Here is an 18,710-nt window from a genome sequence, read left to right as displayed (position 1 = left end):
ACTAAACTAAACATCATGTCAGGAGTCTGCCCTGGGGCAAGGTCAGCTCAAGCATTAATCTAGTAGATACTCTCGAAAGGGGAAGGTCTTTAGTTGTTTCTTGAAGGCTGCAAGAGATGTGCTTAGTCTTGCTGCCTCTGGGAGACCGTTCCACCACTTGGGTACCACAACGGAGAACAATCTTGACTGGGAGTACCTAGAGCGACTGGATGGCAGAGCCAGACGGCTTGTGCTGGATGAGCGCAGTTCTCTTCCATAAGGCGTTAGTAGGTCCTTCAGATAAGCTATTGCTATCCTTCAGATAAGCTATTGCTAAGCTATTGCTATGTCAACTTTGCAGTAACTACCGTACAACATCCAACCCAATACCAAAACTTTTAAGGCATTTTTCTGTTTTATTGCTGGCGTAGTTACTGCACTTTGCCTTTGTGGGGCAGCATAAACAAACTGCTAGCTTCCCTTTGTCTTATCATATGTCTTGAACTCCCTCCCCTTCTGTGGTTGAGTTCCCAAACTCAGGTGAAGATTTCAGCGTTGGCATACCGTAGATGCTGTCCTTCAGATCAGAACGAGAGCACAAGGCGGCATGGGAATCCCCAGGCTATTGCTACTGCACACTGTATACTCACAGCCAGGGCTCTAAATCAACTTTTTTTTCATCACCAGCCAAAATGGCTTGTAGCTTGCTAGCCAAACACAGACTCACTAATGGGTCAAAGTGGCTAGTGCGTTGGTCTTTTCTACCAGCCAAGCTGAAATTTCACCAGCATTTGGCCAGTTGGCTGGTGTTAATGTGGAGCCCTGCTCACAGCTCTACCTGCCCATGGGCTGTGCTGGTCAGGGGTGGATTACTGCACGGGCCTACCATACCCAGGCCCAGACAGGGGCCCTGAAGCCCAAGCCTCCATATTTTCATTCTCATATTGCATTGATATTGCACCTTTTTAAAAACTGTATTGTCACATTTTCTCACAGGACCAACCCCATACCCCCAACAACATACAGGGCTTCTAATATCTGGCCTACAACTACAAATCTTTTTGGGAACTTGCAAGCAGCAACACCCATAGACGAGGGGGGGGGCTTTCTTCCTTTCTTGCCCAGGGGCCCATGGGGTCATAATCCATCTGTGGTCCTGGTGCTGCCTGCCACAGATGAGACGGAGCATCTAGACCTGTACCTGAAGCCAGGGGCACCGCCAGAAATGTTGGGCTCCATGAAAGATTCGAATTTTGGGCCCCTGTCAGTGCTTGGGCCTGTAGAATCTGTAACACCTCGCCCCCCCCAATGGCACCCGGTACCTGAAGCCTGTCCTCCACATGGCAACAGCACCGATGCCATTACACAGTACACTGAATCCCTAAAGTAAACAGTCTGTAACTGGTTGGAATTACTGTATCAGCAGCTATACAATGCTGAAGCACACTAAAATATTGAATTGAAAGGTTACTTTGCTGGGTCTATGGTAGAGCTGCTACAGTGTGGCCATCTTGCTTAGTGATCCCACGTCACTCTGCAACAGCACCAATGTCAGAAGTGTCAGCTAAGGGTAACTGAATATATTAGGTTTTTTAAAGATTTTTTTTGTCTTTTTGACTTTATTGAAGACAGGACAGTAGGAGAGGCAGACAGGAAGCGAATGGGGAGAGAGATGGGGAAGGGTCAGCAAAGGACCCGGGCCGGACTCGAACCAGGGTCAGCCGCATAGCAGCCCAGTGCCCTACCGTTAGAGCTACAGTAGGTCCTAACGTAATGTATTGTAATGTAACGAGCAAACGTGCCTGTGCTGTGCAGATGAGATGGAGCAGCTGTACCTGTACCTGAAACAGGCCCGCCTGTCCCCCGCTGGCCACCTGCAGCCGGCCACCAAGCACGACTACCGAGCGTCCTTCATACGCCGCTGCCAAGACGAGGCCATCAACGACAAGCTGCACCACGTCCGGACGCTCAACAGTACACTGAAGGTAGGGGAAGGGGTGTGAGCATGTGTACCGGTAGGCCTATGCTAGTGAGGTGGGTCTCTGTAGAAGAGGGCAAGAGTGTGTTTTTTTTCCCACATTACCGGTAATCAATTATTTGTGGTTCTCTCTCTCTCTCTCTGTCTCTGTCTCTCTCTCTCTCTCTGTCTCTCTGTCTCTCTGTCTCTGTCTCTCTCTCTCTCTCTCTCTCTCTCTCTCTCTCTCTCTCTCTCTCTCTCTCTCTCTCTCTCTCTCTCTCTCCAGTCTAAGGAGGCAGACCTGCTGTGTCTAGAGCAGGTGCTGGCTGACCCGTCTCTCAGTGCAATCAAGTATCGCCAGTGGAGAGACGCCAACGTGCTGCTGCTGCAGGACATCAAGCAGCGTAGTCAGCCACTAGGGCGGCGCCAAACACCTGAACCACAGGACCCCACCCAGACCTCCTCAGCCACCTCCACCACCACCACTACTACTGCTACCATCACTGCCACCGCCACCACTATATCTTCTAGCACACCCTACATCGCTGAGACCAGTGTGTGAGCCTACAGTCGAGGGGCGTTGGGAGTTATATGAAAATAAAAAATAAAAAGTCCTACTCAGGGATTGAGTGGAGGACGCAACCCAGAGGACCCATCACTTTGCCTTCTGAGGAGGTGACTGCCGTGGCAGTTTGGCTGGAACCTGCTGACGCAGTAAAGAAGGGACTGGTGGGAAGATACTGATGTGGTGTTCAGATAAAGCCTGAAGCACACAGATACGTGGCTGGATAAAAGACATGTGGGCTCGATAAGAGTTCTAGAAAGTTCTGTGGTGTGGACTTTGGGAAGGCAGATGGCCGGATGTATACATCTCTGTTTTTTAATCTTTACACCACTCTGTAGGTGAAAGGACATTGCTTTTGTTTCCTCACTTATGTCGTGCTGTGGGTGCTGTGACCCAAAGGCATGTTTTGTTTTTAGCGTCAGAATAAATAGATTTTACTGGATGATGATGGCCATTTTTTAACCATTGCTTTTTTTGCACGGTTGATGATGTTGATGAAAGATGTGATTGATATGATTGAAATGTTTCAAAGTCAGACATGTTGAAACGTTGACATCCATTTAAAATGGAGATTCTCTAATGTTTCGGGTAAGAATCTTATATAGCCAACTGGTCTACATGTTCAAAGGTAGACCTCCAAAACGGGGTTCCACTGTGGTTTGGGGAATTGTACTTATTTGTTATGGTGAATCATCTCATCTGGAATCGTCAGTCTTGTTCCAGTTTCCAGTCTTTCACTTTCAATTTGGTGTTGTTGGCATTCATGAGATACCTTACCGTATGTTATGATCCAGAATGGTCAAACACATCTGCGCTATTGCACTGCCAGGTGATTGAACAGGTGATTTTAGCTGTTGGAGTTAACTGAATTGTGTTTTTATTTTATATTTATATAACCAAATTTGTCTTTTAATAATTGCATATATTTTATCATTTTATCCCTTGTACAGATATGTATTATGTATTGTTTATTGAAATATAATGTATTGCCTCCTCTGTGCAGCTGTGTATGTAATGGATGAAGGGTCTGAAAGAAATAAAATACTGGATCAGAATACTACTTCTTCTGAAACTATCATTACAATACACTTAGCTGACGCAATTATCATTACATTACACTACACTTAGCTGACACAATTATCCAAAGCATCTTACAGTTATTATTAGTTGAGGGTGTTTGTTACAGTCCCTGGTGCAGTGTGGAGTTGGGTGCCTTGTTTAAGGGCAGCTCAGCCATGGAGTGAGATAGGGAGCAGAAGGGTGGGACTTGAACATACAACCCTCTGATCTAATGCCCATCTCCTTAACCACCAGAACATTGCTGCCACTTGTATACTTGTACGCAGCGGTGTGTGAAACGCCACATGTTCAAATCTGATCGAGTTAGGCTTCATGACCATTATTGCATTACCTTGTACTGTGTTGCATAAGATTTAATTTGCGTAAGGCTTAACATTTTCTTCCATCCACTAAGAAACTCTACTTAGTATAAAAAGTAACATAAGATTTATCTTGCATTACATAACACTTTTCATCTGACTTGACTTGCAAACAAGCAAGGACTTAATGGTCCCACTAATAATAATTCATACACTGGGATTTTTGTGTGTGCAGTTGATCGTATCGAACTGACTAAACTGAGCTTTAAACCTGTTACACTTAAGCATTCTGTCAGTCTACTAACTGACTCTCTATTGTTCTCTTCAGCTCTCTGAACCCTTTTCATGCTGACAATACAAAGTGTCACATCCAAGTCTACACACCCCTTCTTCCTATCCAGCCCCTTCTCCCGGCCAGCCATCTGCAGCCGCTGCGCTGTTTAATGGAAGGCATCTTGCGTATGAACTTGGCATGATACTGCACAAAACTTCTCTAAATCCTTTCATCAATGGGGCTGTTCCAAAACTATCCAAATAATATCCAGCCATCTGTTGCCTTGCTATTGTCCCCTGACACAAAGACGTTTGGGGTGAGGTGTCAACCTCTCAGCCTGACATAGCTATTGAGATGATAATGATGATGGATGAAATTGCAATCACAGAGACTGCTCACTGGAGGGCGCTATTTAACCAAAACTTAAATTGCAAAAGCTGATATTGTGCTTTTCAGGGAAAAGAAGCTTTTTCAGCATTTTTCTGGTGACAATGGAAACTTGTGCCACATTCTTCCTCTCATTGTTGTATTAGTTTTAGTCCATCCAAAGTCGCCTTTGTATAATACAGATATGCACTCATCTTGTTTCGAGGCGCACACCTAAAATGCATTAGAACCATGTTAGCACTGATGTTCCTACTTCTATTTATTTAAGAACCATAGATTGCTATTTCCATCACTTGGCTCATTTCATATCAGACTGTTGGTAAAGTGGGCACAGGAGAACAAAAGCCTCAGAGATGTGAGATGTGATGTCGAGGGATTGGAGAAAATAGCACTGTACGTGTGGGTGGTGCGTGTGCAAGACCTGAGGTTAATTCTAATGACAGGGCTCTTTCAAACAGTTCATAAATCTCAGTGTGCAAGTTCATGCCTGTGTGTGTGTGTGTCTGTGTGTCTGTGTGTCTGTGTGTGTCTGTGTGTGTGCGCGCACGCGCCATCTGTGTGTGGTCCATATAATCTGATGGTGCTGCAGCCAGTGTGAGCTTAATATTAACAAAGATGCCGGAATCAGCTTCCACCTAAGGGCTGTCGTCTCCACTTTGGTTCCTTATACATGCATACACTTTTCCACCACTGTATTAAAGGGACACTGTGTGAGATTTTTAGTTGTTTATTTCCAGTATTCATGCTGCCCATTCACTAATGTTACCTTGTTCATGACTACTTACCACCAGCATCAAATTCTTCATTATGACTGGAAAACTTGCATCAAAAGTTTTCGTTATGACTGGAAAAATTGCACTTTTCATACATGAAAAGGGGGATCTTCTCCATGGTCCGCCATTTTGAATTTCCAAAAATAGTCTTTTTTAGCTGCAAAAATGACTGTGCTTGGACCATACTAGAAATATATTTTTTAATACTTAGTAAACTTTCATGTAAAGATCAAATTTGGCAATAGGCAGCCCAATTTCAATAAGCAGCATAGTTGCAGTACCTTTTTTGACCATTTCCTGCACAGTGTCCCTTTAAACAATTGGCAAGTGTAATCATGATGATTTCAGTGAGTCTTTTCTTCTATCTGTTACAGAGTAGCACTGAGCTGGGGCCCCAGACAAAGGCAGATAGGATGGATCCAAATGAATTGTGTCCAATCCAATTTCCATTCAATTCCTAAAATTTAATTATAAACCCCTCCAGCTGTGTCTGCTTCCAGTATGCTCATCATTTTCATATTGTGAGGTGTGTGTATGTGTGTGTGTGTGTGTGGGGGGGGGGGGGGGGGGGTGGGGGGGGGGGGGGGGGGGGGGGGGGGGGGGGATTTGGGTGGTGAATCAATTTCATGAAAGAATAAGTCTCTCACCACTGTGTGGAGGCGGAGGTAAGCACTGCAGCAATCGGGATTTTGGGCAAATCTGCCTTGGACGAGTAAGTTTCTCCATTGGAGTATGGCGTAGGGGGAGGGTTAGAGTTAGTGTAAACAGCACCTTTAATGGAAAGGGATTGAGTTTAGACGGCCCTCTCTCCTCTTGCTTCGCTCATGCATGGCAGGTAATGGGCAAACGAGGCCCGTACAGCATGGCATGTCATGTACTGAGGTCCTCATGTTCACATCATGGGACGCCATTGCTGGCTTCCATCACAGGCACAGCCTGGGTGTGTATAACACACACGCAGTGAAACCCTGACCACCTTATAACACACACACACACACACACACACACACACACACAAAGAACATAAATAAGACCCATGACTAAACAGTCAGTCTGAGTTTCATCATGTTTCCCTAGAATAAGTTTAGACATTGGTTAAGTGTATTCAGTACCCTAGTTTATGTCTATGGGCTGTGTGCGCGTGTGCCTGAGCTTGTGTGGGTGTGCATGTGAATAGTGGGTAGAGTTGCACAGTTACTTCTGTATATGGTTCTAATTTGTGCATCATGTGTTTATTTTATAAGTATTCCGTGTCTGTTTTGCCTCAGACATTGTACGGGTCACATCCAGCAGAGCCCCTCTGACCACCCCATATTGTCGTGTTTTCATGTGTGGTTGCTGCTGGCCACAAAAATGCCATCCCAACGGACCTCTAGACTCTCCAGCCGATGGCTAGGCCGTAACGACTTCAGCCATAAAGGACATGTGCTGCACTGTGAAGAGCAGTGATTCCCAAACTTTTTTCAGCAGGGACCCCCTTTTGGGCTTAAGAATAATGACACTTGAATGTGCCACTCTGTGTCACCCTTTTGGACTCAAGAATATTTTTGTGCCTGGGCGTTTCTTTTTGTCCATTAATATTGCTAGAGTTTCCATTAATAGTTTGTCTGGCAAATACTGCTAGAAGAAATCCGCAGGACAGAAAATAAATCTATTAGCCAAGCCATACAAGGGAATACTGTTTCTAATCCAATTATAGAGTTATGTTAGCTGTCAATCTGTGGATTTCCCTTTTTTATGAAGTGTCCTTTTTGTCCGCGATCCACCCCCCCACCCCCCACAAGGGGTCCCGACCACCAGTTTGGGAACAACTGGTGTAGAGTATGTCTTTTAGGAAGGAACACAATGTTTTGGTACATGTGAAAGCCAAGTGAGAACTGTCTTGGGACTGTGTGACGTTGAAATGACAGTGTTACGCATTCCAGCGAGTGTCTGTGGTGAGCAGCCATGCTTTTTGCCACCAGAGTAGGCCTTGTGAAAAAAAAACAAAAAAACACCAACATTCGGAAACAAAGGCACTTCTCATTCCCATGTCCCAAACTCAATTTTAAGTGCTCTGGGAAAAAAAAGAAAAAGAAAAGTGGCAACATACCAGGCCACGTTCCTTCACCACCTGTAAACAAATCTGTTTTTTATTTTTTACCATCTTCATATATAAATATATACATTTTGCCAGCATAACTTGAGATGATCCAGCACCAAAGCCTTTCCCTGGGAAGAAAATAAGCACTTCCCCTTCAAGTCAAATTATGCTTGGAAATCCCAGGAGCAAACAGCTTCAATCTAACCCTTCATCCCTTCTGTCAATAGTGCTGGCAGGCCTGAGCTGTTTTCCTGGCCACAGCTGAGAGCTCAGCTCTATGCAGTAATAATAATGACAATCAGAATCAGCTCTATCAGCTGTGGGCAGACTCTCCATCCATCTCTCTCCCCTTTTGTCTTCATGTGTATGCATTTCATATAGTGTGAAATGATTACATTTCTTATTCTGTTTTGGGGAGTAATTCTTTGGCCCCTGAGGCGATGATTAAGTGTTTGGTGTGATCGCCTGGCTGTCCTATTAACATTGGGTTGGGAGCAGTGGGGTGGGAGGTTAAAAATTAGCTTCGGACGGATTGGAATCTTTCTGTGGGACTCGAGCCAAGAATATCAACTTTGGGGATGATGAGGGATGAAGGCAGTGGTTGAGGAGGGGCTAAGCAGAGAAAGAGAGACAGCTAAGAAACCTGGGACAACAAGATATTTTGTATGTCAACAGCAATGACTGTAATGTGGCAGCTTGTCAAAGCCATAAAAAATTAAACAAATTGCAATAGTAAACTGGCAAATCAGCTTTAAACTTGGTATTGCGCCTTACCTGATGTTTGGTTTACCAAGTGCTCTAGTTCCCAGATAAGTAATGGAGATTATTCATGTCCAATGCATTGTTACATATTGCTACATCACCTAAATCCCCATCGCCTCTTGCATGTAGGCTCTTCAACATTGTGCTCTGAAGTGATGTTTTGAGTCTACGTTGTTTCTGGGCTGTTCAGTTTAGGTGTGGCCTCGGGGCAGTTGTTCAGTTGATCCTTGTTCTTAAGGCGCAAATGACATTGTGAAAGGCATGAAGTGGAGGTGTTTTAATACCTGACAAAACACACAAGCAAAAATAACATGATCGTCTGACACAACTCCTTCCAAGGGATCAAATGGTTTTGAAAAAAGACAAGTGGACGACATTACATGATAAGAGTAGGCCTAGTGCATGCCAGAGGTAAATTGAGATCAGGCGTCTCTGGTTACCAGACAATGAACTGTAATGTCCAAGTTTGTTTGGAATGTCCCTTTTCTTCAATAGACCTTAACAAGATAAATGGTTGTATTTCCAGGGCTTGTGACATTCAGCCAAGTTTGTGGGCCAAGACAGGAGTTCAGAGACTTAATTGTGGCAAGTCCAACTGTTACTCACCCCATAAAGGTGCTTATTAGGTCTCTTCAGAGTAAAGTCTTTGTATGAAGTGGCTTATTGAAGTGGATTGCTCATGGGCAACAGCAGGAATCCAAATGTTTTATTTTTTATATAAACTTTTTTCTTGTTTTCCAAGGGGAGATAGGTTGTTACTTATTGGATGTGTAGTGCTACTCATGATAATAACCAGCTCCTATACAGGTAGGTGTAGTCTTGCTGTAGGGTACTAGTCCTGTAAATTCAGAAAACTCCCAGAGTGGCCTATTACTATTAGTCCAGAAACTATTTCCAAGTGCCAATGTCATTATGTCAACGACATTGCATTGAATTACAATAGCCTACAAGAAAGAAAGAAAGAAAGAAAGAAAGAAAGAAAGAAAGAAAGAAAGAAAAGACGGACAGACAGGCAGATAGAAATGTATCTTTTTTTTAATGATACAATTGCATGATTGTTATTGGTCCAGTTGGTTTGTTCAGTTCAAATTCAAAATGTGGAAACTGAGCGAACGACGACCAGGTCCGATTCAAGATATGGGAGTGGTTTCCACTACACAGCAACACTCACTGTACCGACAGTACTGATGCTGCCAGAGTGACTTCCCACAGTCGCCAGTGGACTCACAGCGCATGGAATTCGGTCAGGAGAATTTAGTTGAAGTACGCGAAAAGGACGTTTAATTTCAAGAGAAAGTTTTGTTATGTGAGAAAGTTAAAGGAGAAGAAAGTGGTGAAAAGTCGTTGAAAGAAGGGTGCAGTTATCCAAGGATACGCCTGTGGTGAGTCAGCCCAAGTCCCTTCTGTCATTCTCTTATAGGGCGACGTTATTATATAGTTTTGCAGGAAACTATTATTGTTAAATTATTGATACCTCTCTGGTTTTGAACGGCAACTCATTGTCATTTCTACCATTGTCGTAACCATTTCCAGTCAATCTCATTAAGTTATCAACTCGTGTGCAAGGATGTCAGCGCGCGTTTTTATGCTATGCTTATTACGCAACGCAATGTTTATTACTGAGGTAACTGAATGTAACTTTCACGAGGACACATTTAACACCGTTAGGCCTGTATAATCTGACAAAACTAGTTCGGCATATTAACTGTTTTACATCTCCATATACTACTTACCTCCACATACAATTGAAAACATAGGCCTACGGCTATTATTTTGGACGCCAGTATTTTTTCTCCAGGCTCTGTGACATTAACTCGCACGCGGTACAATTGAGGCTGTGGAAAACTCGGCAGGAACTGATGTATTCGTCTAGAACTATTCAGTGGTTTGATTTTCAGTGGTTGTGAACAAAACATATGTACAAATTGCTCACTGCTATGCATACTTACCGTTATCTTAGAACAAGACTGAGATCTTTGGGTTTGTTTGGAGCTGGCAATCAATGAGTGGAGTGCCTTGTCTGTCACTTTTTTCCTGGCCAGCTGTGATGGTGTTAATTTAATTCCTTTCATGTCTCCTCATGACCTGTCCCTCTGCACCTCATATTCTTTTGACTGACACCTGCTCTTCTGTCACATGGTGACATAATCATTTTAACACCTCAGGAGTGCCATGTCAAAGCATCTTCTTTTCGTCTATAGTATATTTTTGAGCTTGAGCAAGAGTCAGTTTTCTCTGACTTTTTCTCTCCATGCTCCCCAATTTTTCATTCCACCCGCACATGCTGTTCCTACACACACTTCTCAAGGTCTCAGCCACCCCCAGAAAACCAGTCACGTGCTGACCCATATTTTAGGGGCGGCTGCCATTAGCAGATTCGACATGAGTGTTACTTTCAGTGTGTGAATGTCGTCTAATGAGAGGTGAAGGGTACACTTGTTGACCCCGGCGCTCCTCCTCAGCTGTGATTTACAGGGCAGAACATCACCCCTTACGCAGCCCATTAAATGTCTGCTGGCCGGGGCATTGTGTCCTCCAAGGGGGTCCCTGTGTGTGTGTCCTCCATCCCCCACCGATGAGGCTTTGTTGTGGAGAAACTGGGGCAGCAGAGTAGCCAACATGCAGTAAGGAGTGTGCTGGTTGACTAAAATTAAGTTCGTTTGGGGAGAGACACACAGGCACAAACCCACATATATGCGTGTGCACACATTAACACACACACACACACACAAGCACGCATGCACTCGCACTCGCACTTGCACAGGCACACACGCATGCGCACACGCACACGCACACGCACACACACACAGCAAAGTAGCGCAGTGGTATGAAGTGTGTGTCTTTAAGAGGAGAGAGTGAGCAAACACAGCAACTCATCACCCCACCACAGGATGGCTGTGGTGAGGGATACAGTCTACACACACTGCACAAAGAGCACTCTGTCGTGGAAACTGGACACACACACTCACACACACACACACACACACACCACTAACCACCCCACCACCCCCCACCCCACCCTAGTAACCCCTTGTGTGGTTCAACATCACGGGAGTACAGTATTTTAGGTTGTGGATTAAGAACTTTTCTCTGCTAAGCTCAAGTCAGCAGTTAAAGGCGAATAGCTCTCCACTTGGCACGCATGCCTTGGCCTCAAAAGACTCAAATGGAAATGAAGCAGAAGAAAAATGTTGCCTTTAACAGGTGAATCAAACTTTAAGTGGCTTTTAATCCGTGCGATCAGATGAGGGGAAACTCCTCGATGGTACAACTAAATGGGAGTAATTTATGTGCACGGTCAAGAAGTATACCATTAGCCTTTCTCTGGCCAGGAAGACCACTGTCAGCACAGTTGCAGTATAAGCGAAACTAAGTGTAGTCATTAGTTTCAACCTGACCAATGGTATGTATGTGATTGCAGGGGTGGAAATAGGCTCCTCTGATTTCCATTTGCTTGGACTGTTAGCTGTGTGCATACTGTACGGTACGGCACATGCCTTATATGCTCCACTGTCCAGGGGTTGCCAGGTGTAGGCTAGTGTCCGTGACGTGGGTGCACCCTGATTGTGGCCGCTGTGGAGATTGTAAACACATTCTGCTGTCCTGTCCGTTCCATTCCGTGGCAGTTGGGACGAGGACCAAGCGGCTGGCGGCGCAGCATCCAAGCGTTTTGTCTCCTGTCCAGGTCTGCTGAAGGTTTTGTTTGGATAGCGCAGCCCCAACTCTCTTGCAGGGCAGTTCAGCTTTCAGCTCTGGAGTCTGGGGTATGAGAGAGAGAGAGAGAGAGAGAGAGAGAGAGAGAGAGAGAGAGAGAGAGAGAGAGAGGTAGAAAAGGAGAGAGAGAGAGTCAGTTAGTCAGTCAGTCTGGTAACAATTATCGCTGTGTGAAAACGTAAGCCCCCACTTGTTATGTCTTACGGGCTCATGTTGTGTGTTATTGGGTTCTTGCACCCACTGAAATGAATGGTGTGCCACGAGGACACAAGCCAACACTGTGGTCTGCACTCCGTGAGGGGAAAAGGAACACTTTATGATGAGAATGAGTCGTACCCTATGCACGTGTGTGTGTGTGTGTGTGTGTGTGTGTGTGTGTGTGTGTGTGTGTGTGTGTGTGTGTGTGTGTGTGTGTGTGTGTGTGTGTGTGTGTGTGTGTTTGTTTGCACATGCGCTTGCTTTAGTTTTAGATTTCATTCAGCAGTGTGAGTGACACGGGGACTCATGGCAAGGGAAAAGGGCCATTTCACATGTGTTGCTCAGTTACTGTTGTTGTTGCTATGTGGCGTCATGGGAACCACTTCATATTGTTTTCTCCAGCGTCCTTGGTTAACCTTTTAGGGTCAAACACCAGGGAACCTGTTTGGTTATTCTATTGATCAGACATGGCAAGACCCGCTTAAATAGCTGCCGCCACAGTGGCCATATGCTCGCTCCGGACAAAGGTTCCTCTGTAATTATTGACTTTTGTCACTTTAAGTGGTCACTTATTGGCTTTTGGGTCACCAAACTCATTAGTATTTGAATTTCATTCATAAAAAGAAGAATGCCACAAAACCTCACGTTTGTGTACTCACGTTTATTGCAGTACTACTGCAGCAATAGTGATAATAGGTGTTTGTTATACTTTAAAACTGCTAAAATCTCCCTTACTATTTAATAATGTAATCAGAGATGTCCATGGGGGGGTGAAAGACTAAATTAATATTTAAATGACTAGCAGATTTCCAGTTGTTAACTTAAAGTGGAATGGCTAGAGCCAGATACAGGGGGCTGATGTTCATGGGCTGCCAGCTAATTTATGAGATGGGAGCTGTTGAAGCGTTTCAGTGAGTAATGAGCTTCTCTGTAAAACTCTTAGCGACTGGTAATAGTGTGGTCTTAATGTGTCTCTGTGGGTCTGTGAGTGCACATGTAAATGTGATGGTGGTTTACTGTCCAAGAAATGAATGGTTTTTGGTGGAGGTTGGGGTGGACCAAATCATCAGGATGTATAAGAATATATAAAGGGGGGGAAAGGGGTATCGTATTATGCTTTTGTTGTTAACAGATGTACTATTCTCATTTTAGAATATGTGGAAGGTTTCTTTACTAAACAATGGTCCTTTGGAGTGTTAATGTTGTTGTCATCGATTGCCATCATCGTTATCGTAATCATCATCATCATCATCATCATCATCATCATCATCATCATAAGCATATTTAGTTCCACTGGCAATCCCAAGTCTGCCTGTGTCATTGTTTAGGTAAGATTGATATAAAGAGTGTATTCCAACCACTTCAGCATTTCTTTGTTAAATACAGTAGAGACTCTGGTAGCATCATGGTTTATTGGTTTGCTGAGTCAGGCTCAGCTTCAGACTCTTGTCACTAAAGATTCAGAGGGTGTGTGTGTGTGTGTGTGGGGGGGGGGGGGGTTGGTTGATGATCACTGGAGTGTTCTACAGTGCTGCCGGTAAATGAGAGTAATTTTCATCTCTGTCTCTGCGGTTGAAAGTCGATATACGTAGTGCTTGGCCTGCCGGTGCCTATACAGGATTGATGCCTCGGAGGGGCTTTGATGTTGTTCATTTTCCCACTTGTTTTGCCAATGCATCTCCCTACAGACTCTGAGATGGCAAAGAGAGAGACAGAGGGAGCGCTAGAGTTGGAACGGGAGAAAGAGAGAAAAAGGAGCGAAGTTTTGGGAAAAGAAGATGAAAAGTAGCCAAAATAAGTAGACCAGGCACTGAGCAACATAGCAGGAATAGGAGAGGAGAGGTGGGGGAGGGGGGGCAGATGAAAGAGTAGAACTGGCATCAAGCGTTGATGTGTGATGTGCAGGGCCGTTTTAATGATCAGGCTAGATGTAGCTGCAGCCTAGGGCCTCCACCTACCAGGGCCCCCCCGATTGGCCAACAGTCAAACATTGCAGAATTGTGACAATACGCAATATTGAGTACAGTTTTTAATCTCTCCACAGCTGCCACGTTATCCTTAATTCATTGCTTGTAATTATGACACTGTTTATGTGAAATTGTGGTTGAGAAATTTGCCTTCTAGGGGCCCTAGGGGGCCCCGGGCTATCTTAGTCCGGCCCTGGTGATGTGTCTCCTGTCCTGCACTTTTAATTTTTCCAGCTGTAGTCATCACAGCCTCACAGCCGCTCCATTGTTGGCCACTTTATCCCAGTGTGTTAGAAGCTGTGCCCTTGATGTCTTTGTGGACGCGGGGACCAGCAGCAGCAGGAGAAGGCGCTCACTGTTCTCAGACCATCTGAACCGCTGCCGCTGCTGGTGCTGTGTGGAATTTGTGGTCGGATTTTCTACCTAATTAACCCCCTATTTTCTCATGAGAGTGGCCGCAGGTTTTTTTTTTCCTCCAAGATGGAGGAATGCGATAGGCTTTTGTGGTGCCCTGGGTTTTGTTGTTCTTCCGCTAAGCTGGCTTTACGCACAACATTAGGCCAGTTGTTTCGGGTCTCACACACACAAAAAAAAACTTGTCGAGCAACAAAGGAGTCCCTCAGCTCCCAAAAAGCAGGCAGGCGGGCAGGCACACGGGACAGCATCACCTCCCATTAGACCAGAGCAGCCTCAGGTTAACCCTATTAACCCTGGAATTGGCTCCGAACTTCTCACTGTATCCATCATCGCCATCATCCGACTAATCGACATCATTAAAACGCTGTTGGACATTCCAAGTTCAGCCAGAATTTGGCTCTGAACTCCTCTCTGTATCCATCTTGGTCACTACAAATCACACATTGGCATCTCTTGACTGCAGAGGCGGATACTGCAGAGTCTGAAAGTAGGTAAGCTCAGATGTTTATTAGTTACAGTTTTCTGAACCTGCTGATGTGAATTAGTATAACTCTGCCTGCCAGGTGCTGTAAATTAATGGCTAAATTAATGAATATCGTTACCTGCTAAGACCACAGGCAGAAGGAATGCATGTCAGATGTTACAGTTTTGAGCCAGTTTACCTTTTAAATGTCAAGAAAAGAAGAGGTCTGTGAGTAAGCATCACAACGGTGGGTTTTTTTTTTTTTTTTTCATGTGGCTGTCATCTTAGCTTAGTCTACAAGACATTCCCTACTTTTAACGCTTGTCAGATTTAACTGGTGCTGGCATCTGAACAGCTTGTTTTTCACCTATGCGGTTGAGTGCTGAAGAACTTCTCATGGCTTTTGACTTAAGCCACTGAGGTTCAGGGAGTTCACTGAGGTTTTTTGTCAACCCAAGACCAGCCCGACCAGCTTTGTCCTCGAGAACCACCCTTCATTAGTTCAAAGCATACTGGACATTGACAGACAAAAAAGAGAAACGTATTTTCTTCAGAGCTGAGGTAATGGCCAATGACTTTGGCCAAGGTCACTCCAGCGCGCCAACCTTCAGCTCCCATTGTTTTGGAAATGTGACAACCCACTGCTGCTTTCTTAGAACTTCAGTACACAGTTAAAAAGGCAGTGTTAATTCAACACCTAGACAGTGTTATTCTTTTTTTTTTACTGTGTAGTCAAAGGAGTTAAAGAGAAGTGAGAGCTCTCATGGCAAAACGTTTTGTTTTCCCACCTCATTTTTCATGCCTTGGCCACAGCGATGGAGATTTATGACGATTTTCTTTCACTGCGCTGACGTCCCGCTGTCACCCACCCACCAGTCCAGAGTGCCCACAGGGCCCCGTCACCCACCCACCAGTCCAGAGTGCCCACAGGGCCCCGTCACCCACCCACCAGTCCAGAGTGCCCACAGGGCCCCGTCACCAGCCCAGAGTGCCCACAGGGCCCCGTCACCAGTCCAAAGTGCCCACAGGGCCCCGTCACCAGCCCAGGCAATCTGTCCAAGACTGAAAAAACAACCTTTCTCTCTCTGTCTCTCTCTCTCTCTCTCTCTCTCTCTCTCTCTCTCTCTCTCTCTCTCCCTCCCTCCGGCCTGCACTCTTTGTGAATCACGTTTAATAAACAGCCTCCCTAATAGTCACTCCGCAGCCTGCCATCTCTCTCCCGTCCGTCCCGCACATATACATTTACTTCCAGGAAGCGGCTGGCCTTCGCTCGTATAGGGCCATGATAATGAGCATTACTGCATGGCCACCACAGCTGAGTGTTTTTTCCCCCCTTTCTTTATTTATTATTTTTCTTCTTTTTTCCCTTTTCTTTTACCAAATCATCCCTTTGGTTGGTCTGCTGCTCTGGTTGGTGTGGCTTTGCTGGAGACAGGGGTCTGCTGTGTGTGTGTGTGTGTGTGTGGGGGGGGGGGGGGGCATACTGTAGCAGTGGTGGAAAAGGGAGGGTTGGTGGGCGTCAGTGGGGGATAGTGTCTGGGTGGGTGGGCATAGACTTTTGAGTATGGATGGAGGAGGTGAGGATGGAAAGAAAGATGAAGGGCATGGATGGATGGATGGATGGATGGGTGAGGGGTTAAGGAGAGAGACGAGGAGGAGGAGGAGATGAAGAGGAGAGGGCTGCCAGTGGTGTAATGTAATGGTGGTCTCTCTCTGCTGGACCCTGGAAAACTGAACCCCATGCCTCCCATTAGGGCCAGTTGTGGCTCTCATTAGGGCCGGTTTTCTGCCACTTTCACAGCAAATTTGATGCTATCAATGCCGCCACCGCCGACGCTGGGTAATAACAGCCCGTTGAAAAGCCATGCGCCAACCAGTCTTTCTGAGGAGAGAAGTTGTCCGTATCACGTGCCAATGCTGCCACTGAGGAGACTGAACACCCCCCCCCCCCTTAAAAAAAATCCCAAAAAAATACAGTTGATAGTGGAGAGCCTAGGCCTTGCGATGAGTGAGGAGCAGACATTTATGCTTGTGTAATGGTGGTTTCGCCAATGGTGGTTTGGGCTATATTATGGGTTTTATATATACTATGGTTTGCATTACATTTAGATATGTGTTTTGTATGGTTACTGAGTAGCCAGCAGTCCCATTTGTTGGAAGACCATACATTGCGTACACAAACACGTACTTTCTCTCTCTCTCTCTCTCTCTCTCTCTCTCTCTCTCTCTCTCTCTCTCTCTCTCTCTCTCTCTCTCTCTCTCTCTCTCTCTCTCTCTCTCTCTCACACACACACACACACACACACACACACACACCCACCCCAGTGTCTCACTCCCAGACTACACCGCTGTTACATGCAGGGTTGTTTTCAGAGTGAGGTCCCCTGTGACCCAAACTGAACTGGGCTCTGGGCCGGGCTCCTCATATACAGTATCTCCACCACAGTCTTGTGATCTCACATGCATTATACTGCCGCTGGACCAAAGTTAGTCCTGGCCACGCTTGTTATATGGCAGACTACTACCACAAACACAAACACACAAAACACACACAAACACACACACACACAGGCACACACACACGCATAGACAGACATGCTGATACACACGGAGGTCTGTGGCTTTGTGACTTCACTTGTGTTTTTAGATGAAAGAACGTTGGTTGTCCGTTTACTCGTTGGTTGTTTCGTTCATTCGTTTAAGTGCGTCTGTTCTTTCCAGGAGTTTTGTTATATTTTCAGCTGCGCCAAGGAACTCTCCGGAACACTACTGCCATTTGAAAATAACATCAGTCTGACATCATCTGGATTTTCCCAGGCAGCACCCCCAACCTCACAACCCCCCTCTCCTCTCCCCTCTCTCTGCTCTCCTCTCCCCTCTCTCTGCTCTCTTCTCCCCTCTTCTCTCCCCTCTCTCCACTCCCCCTCTCTCCTATCCTCTCCTCTATCCTTTCTCCCCTCTCTCCTCTCTTCTCTCTCCTCCTCTCTCTCCCATCCTCTCTCCCCTCTCTCCTCTCTTCTCTCTCCCCTCTCTCCTCTCCCCCTCCTCTCTCCCCTCTCCTCTCTCCTCTCTCCTCTCTCCCCTCTCCTCTCTCCCCTCTTTTCTCTCTCTATCCTCCTCTCACCTTTCTCCCTTCTCCTCTCCTCCCCTCTATCCTCTCCCCTCTTCTCTCCTCTCTCCCTTCTCCTCTCTCCTCTCTCTCCTCTCTCCTCTCTCCCCTTCTCTCTCCTCTCTCCTCTCTATCTCTCTCCTCTCTCCCCTCTCTCCTCTCTCCTCTCTTTCTCTCTCCTCTCTCCTCTATCCCCCTCTCCTGGTGTCCTCCTCTCCTCTCCTCTCCCCTCTCCCCCTCTCTCCTCTCTCTTCTCTCACTCTCTCGCCCTCTTCCCTTCCCACTCTCCCCTCTCCTCTCTCCTCTCTCCCCTCTCCTCTCTCCTCTCTCCCCTCTCCTCTCTCCTCTCTTCTCTCTCTCTCCTTCCCTCTCCTCTCCCCTCTCCTCTCTCCTCTCTCCCCTCTCCTCTCTCCTCTCTCCCCTCTCCTCTCTCCTCTCTTCTCTCTCCTTCCCTCCCCTCTCCCCTCTCCCCTCTTCCCTCTCCTCTCTCCTCTCTCCCCTCTCCTCTCTCCTCTCCCCTCTCTCCTCTCCTCTCTCCTCTCCCCTCTCCTCTCTCCTCTCTCCCCTCTCCTCTCTTCTCTCTCTCCTCCCTTCCCTCCCTCTTTCCCCTTCTCCCCTCTCCTCTCTCCTCTCTCCCCTCTCCTCTCTCGTCTCTCCCCTCCCCTCTCCTCTCTCCTCTCTTC

At 46.1% G+C, this 18,710-nt stretch overlaps 2 protein-coding genes across 2 annotated transcripts in view; both read left to right on the top strand.

The window, feature by feature from the left end:
- Window positions 1-3,556, top strand: part of LOC134468803 (connector enhancer of kinase suppressor of ras 3-like) — a 72,372-nt gene extending 68,816 nt beyond the window's left edge. The window contains exons 23-24 of the mRNA XM_063222677.1: window positions 1,795-1,964; window positions 2,223-3,556. Coding sequence (XP_063078747.1) covers window positions 1,795-1,964; window positions 2,223-2,498 — 446 coding nt within the window. The 3' untranslated portion in view covers window positions 2,499-3,556. The remainder of the gene's footprint in view (window positions 1-1,794; window positions 1,965-2,222) is intronic.
- A 5,785-nt stretch (window positions 3,557-9,341) lies between these two features.
- LOC134469108 (rho guanine nucleotide exchange factor TIAM2) overlaps window positions 9,342-18,710 on the top strand; it is an 87,232-nt gene continuing 77,863 nt past the window's right edge. Inside the window, exon 1 of the mRNA XM_063223149.1 lies at window positions 9,342-9,541. The gene's annotated coding sequence lies outside the window, so the exon portion shown is untranslated. The remainder of the gene's footprint in view (window positions 9,542-18,710) is intronic.

Source organism: Engraulis encrasicolus, chromosome 18, assembly GCF_034702125.1.
Source record: "Engraulis encrasicolus isolate BLACKSEA-1 chromosome 18, IST_EnEncr_1.0, whole genome shotgun sequence".
NCBI lineage: Eukaryota > Metazoa > Chordata > Actinopteri > Clupeiformes > Engraulidae > Engraulis > Engraulis encrasicolus.
The sequence above is the reverse complement of the archived record's forward strand: the minus strand, read 5'-3'. Positions and strand labels throughout refer to the sequence as shown.